This window comes from Vespa velutina, chromosome 13, assembly GCF_912470025.1.
Source record: "Vespa velutina chromosome 13, iVesVel2.1, whole genome shotgun sequence".
Taxonomy (NCBI): domain Eukaryota; kingdom Metazoa; phylum Arthropoda; class Insecta; order Hymenoptera; family Vespidae; genus Vespa; species Vespa velutina.
Genome location: NC_062200.1, coordinates 1,559,560 through 1,567,059, shown reverse-complemented (window position 1 = coordinate 1,567,059; position 7,500 = coordinate 1,559,560). Strand labels below are relative to the sequence as shown.

General features: G+C 28.4%; 1 protein-coding gene across 6 annotated transcripts in view; it reads left to right on the top strand.

Annotated features, from left to right (window-relative positions):
- The window catches only part of LOC124953928, a 76,591-nt gene that overhangs the window by 31,505 nt on the left and 37,586 nt on the right, over positions 1-7,500 (top strand). For all 6 annotated transcript variants that reach the window (XR_007102374.1, XM_047506001.1, XM_047506002.1 and 3 more), the window contains 3 exons: positions 1,328-1,470; positions 3,362-3,732; positions 6,244-6,378. Coding sequence is in view for 5 of the 6 variants with exons in the window: in XM_047506001.1 (XP_047361957.1) it covers positions 1,328-1,470; positions 3,362-3,732; positions 6,244-6,378 (649 nt within the window). In the remaining variant the exon portion in view is untranslated. The remainder of the gene's footprint in view (positions 1-1,327; positions 1,471-3,361; positions 3,733-6,243; positions 6,379-7,500) is intronic.

Below are 7,500 nucleotides of genomic sequence, written 5' to 3'. Positions count from 1 at the left end.
GAAGACATTTACGATGTCCCACTGACCTATATAATTTCATTCAAATTAGGTCGGTGACACACTGACCTACATAAATTCTGAGAATTTACGCTGTCCTACTACTACTACTTCTACTATTACTACGAACAGCTGTACTATACGAATTATGAATGAAAATCTTTCGAAGACGATATTTTCGAAACGAAAAGTCATACAGACTTGAAAAAAACACCATTTTCAAGCATATTTTATTCTTTATTTGTTTAAACAATGCAATAATATTGTTATAATAAAATCGTTTTTGTTAATAATTTTTTTAATTGAATTTTTTTCTTTTAATTGAATTTTCGGAACGAAAAATCGTAGAGACTTAAAAAAAACATTGTTTTCAAGCGTATTTTATTCTTTATTTGTTTAAACAATGCAATAATATTGTTATAATAAAATCGATTTTGTTAATAGTTAAAAAAATTTTTTTCTTTTTCTTGAATTTTCGAAACGAAAAATCGTAGAGACTTGAAAAAAAAAATACCGTTTTCAAGTGTATTTTATTCTTTATTTGTTTAAACAATTCAATAATATCGATATAATAAAATCGATTTTGTTAATAATGTTTAAAATTGAATTTTTTCCTTCGAACGAATGTTCGTAACGCAAAGTCGTAGAGACTTGAAAGAAACACAGTCTTTAAGCGTATTTTATCCTTTATTTGTTTAAACAATGCAATAATATCGACATAATAAAATCGATTTTGTTAATAATTTTGAAAAACTTGGCCAATTCTTTTTTTTCTTTTTTTTTCCTTTTCCTTTCTCGTAACAAGAGGACATAACTTGTGATGATATTATCTAAATTTTATTATTTCAATGTATTGTTTATAAAAAAAAAAAAAAAAAAAAAAAAAAAAAAAGAAAAAAGGATAAAAAATTTATTAATGCTCGACAATGTAAGGAATTGAATGATCGAAAATTCCAAAGATTTTCTTTTCGTAATAAGGATTTCTACGCTTACTCTGTACTTTCTCAGGGCTTATCCTATATCATTATTATACCCGTTGAATAATGGTATAAGGTAAACGGAGAATAATGATGCAATGTAAGCTGAGAAACCATCACTCTCCCTGCCATAATTTAATCGCGTCTATATGGTTTCGTAGTAAAATTTAAATGAAAATCTCTTTTAAACTAATAATTTTTTCTATACGCATACGTTTATAACTTTATAATCGATATGTGTTTTAAATACATATGTATTTATATGAAATCTTTTCGGACAATTCAATAATAATAATAATTAATAATAATAATAATAATAATAATAATAATAATAAAAGAAATTTTTGTTTCAGCGATGGTCGTTTGTTAGAAGGTGATCAAATATTGGCGATAGATGGACAACCTTTAGACTCGAATATCTCTCACGAGCAAGCAATTTCGATCCTTCAGAAAGCTCGTGGTCTTGTCGAGTTGGTCGTAGCAAGAAGCACCCAAGGTATTTTAATAATATCTCCTTTCATGCTTTAACGTGATCTTTTTTCTTTTTTTTTTTTTCTTTTCTTTTCTTTTCTTTTCTTTTTTCTTTTTTCTTTTTTTTTTTTTATCATGATCTCTAATAACGAAACTGAAATGTCCATTTAAACGATATCAAACAATAAGATTGTCGTTTCAACGTGAAATTTATTTTAACAAATTAACAGGAAATCTTTTCAAACTATATATCATGAGATTTATTATAGATCATTCGTTTGATTGTTCCTATATAGAGTAATTAAATCGTAACCTAAACGTGTCAATGTAATAGTTAAATTAAAAACTAAATATCTCTTTTTCTCTATGTGTGCGTAAGATTTGTTATAAATCATCCACATGATTGTATATGTGTGTGTGTGTGTGTGTGTGTGTGTGTTTTTTGATTTATCAATTAAATTAGAACGTAAACGTTTCAAGGAGATTTATTATATAGATCACGTTCATGCGAACGTGTTCTTATGTAGTAGTTCAATCGAAACCTAAACGTATCCTATGAGAATTATTATGGATCATTCACGTGTTTCTTCCTTATATAATAGTCAGAATTGAATGGATAGTTGGTTATATGCAAATGCTCTTAGATATTTCTTCTATTTCTTTTATTTTCTCAATGTTACATTCTTGTCTTACGAAAGCTTTTATCATGAGCTTTTATTTTGCCAAAAGTATTATACAGTAGTCAGAGTCGTATGCTATTCTGATTTTAATCTTTGAATCCAATTCTACTTCAGTACATATTTCAAATATATATATATATATATATATATCTCAGCATTCCAATTTCTTTCTATTTTTATCCTTCTTTCTTCCTTTAATTTTTATTTTTCGATTTATCGTCCTTTGATAAATTCAATCTCATTTTATTTATATTCTCGACTTTTTTCTTTTCTCTTTTCTTTTCTTTTTACTTTTTTTTTTCTCTTTCTTTTTTTTTTTTTTCTCGTAAAATTTAATTTTACGATCGATATATAAGTAATTGTATATTTCACATAATTGTCCATCCAAAGAGAATTTTTTCTGAGACTTAAATAAAACTTATTTATTTATCAATCTCTCACACATACACACACAGAAATATTTATTTATTATAATACTGATTTTTTTTTTTTTTTTTTTCTTTGAAAGATGTACTTATCAACATTTGTTTTCTTTATTTTTAATAATCATTTTCATTTTTTATTCTCCTTATTTCTTAACAGTTTATCCCTTATTATCAATATTATTCATTATACAGTCTTTGCGTTTTAATTTGTATATTAAAATAATTATGCCTTTTGTAATCCTATTGTTCATTCAAGAGCTTAGCCAAGATAGAATTAAAGTAATATATGTTTTTTTTCTCTCTCTCTCTCTCTCTCTCTCTTTTTATGTCTTTCTCTCTGAATGCAAGTTCGTATACTGTCGTGCGATTTTAATTAGATCCCAGCATAATGTAAATTAATGCATATGAAAAAAATGTACTGTCTCTCTCTCTCTCTCTCTCTCCCCCTCTCTACCTCCCCTTCTCTCCCTCCCTTTCTCCTTCCCTATCTTGTCTGATGAAAAGAGTTAGTTCATAGTCCCTTCGCAGAAAATGGAATCCAGTCGAATAGAATAAAAGCTGAGCGTCCTGTCGATTGGAAGAAGATTGCTTCCGACGTGTGAGAAAGAGAGAGAGAGAGAGAGAGAGAGAGAGAGAGAGGGAGAGAGAGAGAGAAGAAGAAGAAAAGAGTGACAGAGAAAAAGATAGAGACGGAGACAAAGATAGAGAGAAAAGTTCTTCTATTTCTATCTAATGGCTTTGCCAAGATAAAGGAAAAGAGACTTTCCACATTTTCAATCGAGCCTTATTGAAATTCATATAATTTTATTAGACATTGGGAATTCTTTGCCGACGGATGAATTGTCCGGAGGTTCGAGTTCGACAGCGGCCGCAGGAGCAGCAGCAGCCGTCTGTACTGCGGGGAACAACAACAACAACAACAACAACAACAACAACAATAACAATCAAATTGGCTCGGACAAAGATCAGTCGGTGTCAGTGTCGTCGATTGTCACACCAGCAGCAACACCTAAATCAAGTCAACCTGCTAGTAACACCTCTGCAGCAACACCAACGCCAACGCCAACACCAATACCTACACCAACTTCCACACCGATACCCGGCACCGTTCACGGAGACCTCGTCATCGAAAGGAGCCCTTCCGCTGTCAGTGACGCCTCCAAGAGTGGCCCTGACATGGTGGTAAGTATATTCAATTCGTTTATTTTTCGCTTTTTTCTTTTCTTTTTTTTCTTTTTTTTTTTTTTATATCGTCGCGTAAAAAAAAATAATTTTTATTTCACGCATCTATCTAAATAAAACGAAATGATTGTTTTACGATTTATTACGTCCAAGAACGTTTTATACTTTCACCGTATTTCTATTTTATCTTTTCGATGAATTGTACGTCCTATGGAAAAAAAAAAAAAAAAAAAAAAAAAAAAAAAAAAATTAATCGTTAGGATAACTTATTTTTGTTCGATATATATATATATATATATATATATATATATATTTTTTTTTTTTTTTCTTTTTTTTTTTTTTGCTTCGATATAATATGCAGCAATTAAAAAGAGAAAGCCGAAGAAAAATTTGAAGAACGTAGAAAGTCATTAAAAATCCATTAACCATGCGTACGACGTAATCGTTGGATCGTTATAAAATTCGAATTTTTTTTATCGAAGTACGTAAAAAAGAAAAAGTACCTTTAAAGATTTTCTTTTTTCTCATCTTTACCTTATTATTACCTCTTCCCTATCTTTTTCTTTTTTCTTTCTTTCTTTCTTTTTTTTTTATCAGCAGGATATCTCTCTCTCTCTCTCTCTCACTCTCTATTCCACACTCCTTTCATTCTAGCTACCTTACGACTTTTTCCCAACTCTCCTTATCCTATATCTCCTTATTCTTCTCCTCCACGTCCCTCCCCCTCCTCCTCCTCCTCCTCCTTCTTCTCCTCCTTCTTCTCCTCCTTCTTCTTCACTATCTCCACCTTTTTTTTTTCTTTTTCACACAAAGTTTCCCGGGTTTTTCCGAAATATTACTTCGCGTCACTTGGAATTTATCTTCAACCCTATTACGTTATTTTCTTTATCTTTCTATTTTTTTTTTCTTTCTTTTTTTTTTTTTTTTTTTTTTTTTTTTTTATTTTTTCTTCTTTACTTTTTTGTCTATCCTCCTTTGTTCATGTTTTTCTTTTATTTTCTTTTATACTATTTACTCTTCCATCTATTCTCTCTTGCTTATGTTTTTCCATTTAATTAGTTAATAAATTTGTTTTATTTATTTTTTAATTTTTTATCTCCATTTCTCCATTATTTCTCTTTTTCTCTTTGGAAGAAAACACGTGTCAGAGATTTTGGACGAAATTTTCTTTTTCAAATACGTTCAAATTAACTTGTTACGGTGCGAACAAATCCGTGCTCGTTCGTTTTACTCTTACGTTGTTGAAAATGAAGAAGGGAAATTACTCTTGGGACTTCGTTAATTAGTATTTTAATTATTTCCTTTAACCCGAACTTCATTATTACTTGACTGACAGGAAATATATTTCAAAAAAAAAAAAAAAAATAAATAAATAAATAAATAAAAAATAAAGTAAAATACATAAATAAATAAATGAGAAGAAATTGAAAAAAAAAAATCAATGAAATAAGAGGAGAATGATAAGAGAGAAAAAATAAGAAAAAGATTGAATAAATAAAAGAATAAAATTAAAGTTAGTATAAAAATTTCTTAAATAAAAGTTTCTCTATGTGCCTTATTATACTTCGTTCGTGAACGATTATTTTCGTCCTTTTACTTCTTTTTTTATTTTTTATTTTAGTTTTCTTTTTCTTCTTCTTCTTCTTCTTCTTCTTCTTCTTCTTCTTTTTTTCTTTTTCCTTTGCTTCGTTCCTTCCGTCGTTCTCTTCCTCTTCCTCTTCCTCTTCCTCGTCGTCGTCGTCGTCTTCTCGACGACGATAACGAGCAAGGAAATCGTATTATATATCGTGGACGTGGAACGACGTGATTTGCTATGGCTAAAAGTTGCAAACGTTGAATCATCAAATTTTATTTCCCTTTTACGTGATCATAATCAAAATAAATCTCTTCGATCGTTATCCATTAACGATTACAATAAGATATATATATATATATACATTTTTTTTCTTTTTTTTTTCTAATAAGTTATTATATTTATAGTACGAAATGGAACAACAACAATATAAATGTTACCTTCGACATAATCCTTATGTTAATTGTAAAAAAAAAAAAAAAAAAAAAAAAGAAAAAAAAAAACAAATAAAAAGAGAAGAGAAAAAAAAGAAAGAAAAGAAAAGAGAAAAAGAAATGTCAAAAACATTAATTAATATTTCATATTAAATCATTAACATTATCAAATTATTAATTTAATTGTTTAATTATTTAACATTATCCTTATATTTCGTACGATATAAAAAAAAAAAAAAAAGGGAGAGAGAGAACAAAGAAGAAGAAAAAAAAAAGAGGGGAAAATTGTATCGTTTTTAATTAATTAATTTAATTAATTCAATACCTATGTGTAATCACATTTCCTTTAATTAAATAAATGAGTAAATAAATAAATAAATAAATAAGAAAAAGGGAATAAAATTGAAGGAAAAGAAGAAGGGAAATGAGGGGAAAAAAAGCGAAAGGAAGGGAGAAAATTCGCTCGTTTATAAATTATAATTTTATGAATTATGTTTGTTATAGCTGAACACGGAATGGGCGCAGGTAGAAGTGATAAACCTTATCAATGATGGCAGCGGTCTTGGATTTGGGATTATCGGAGGCCGTAGCACAGGCGTCGTCGTCAAGACCATCCTTCCCGGAGGCGTCGCCGATCGCGTGAGTATCCAATCGAAAGGAACTATCTATATATCTATCTATCTATCTATCTATCTATCTATCTATCTCTCTTCATTCTTTAGCCCTTTGATCCTTTTGATCCTCCTCCTTCAATCTTTGCTTGATTCAACTTGTACTAATTGAGAAAGGATATTTACTTTCGAAAGCTTTTCAGAATTCAGGATTCTGTTAAAATTGGAGGCTATTAAAGTTTAAACGATTATCTTCACCGTTTAACAGACTTAATACAGATTTTAATAGAATTCTAATAGAAACAGTTCTATGATTCAGAATATTCTATATATTTATTTAGTATATCGTAGACGTAGACGTAAACATATTACGTATACGTAGAGATACGTAAATTAACCAATACGTAAACGTTATATATGATAGACTACTTCAAAGGGAAAATAATCGTTAGGGTAATTAAAGCGGAGGAAGCTTAAATTAAACGCTTGCTCTTTATGCGGATATCGTAATTAATGTTACAAATAGCTCGTTTTGTCGGAACGATCGAAGTTTTCCTCGAATTAAGGAAAATCAAAGGAACAACGTTATCGCGTAATAAGATTATTATTTGTATTTTATATAAATGTTTCTTTTTATATTCTATTAATAAGAAATTTTTTTTTTTTTTTTTTATTATACACGTTAAATCGATGGTATATAAGTAAGGCTCGAAAGTTTTCAATATTTTTTATTCGAATGAAATATTATCAGTTTTTTTCTTTTTTTTTTTTTTTTTCTTTCTTTCTTTCTTCTTCCTCATTGAAAAATTCTAATCTAATCATTGGAGTAGTTATGTCATTTATTAGAAAGGAAAGTAATAGTATCAATTATTAGCATGAAAAAATATTTGAAAATATCGACATTATTTATTGATCGATTCTATGAGAGAGAGAAAGAGAGAGATAGTTATTTTATCAATCGATTTAATAATCTCATTGAATGATCAATATATATATATATATATATAAATTCCTAATTTTATCGTGTTTAATAATTTCTATTCTATAAGGTTACCACTGGAGTGATAATTTTTAATTTTTTAATCATCTCAGACCTGGGACTTCGTTTAATTAATAAAAACAAATCAATATGAAAGGAGTTTTATAAAAG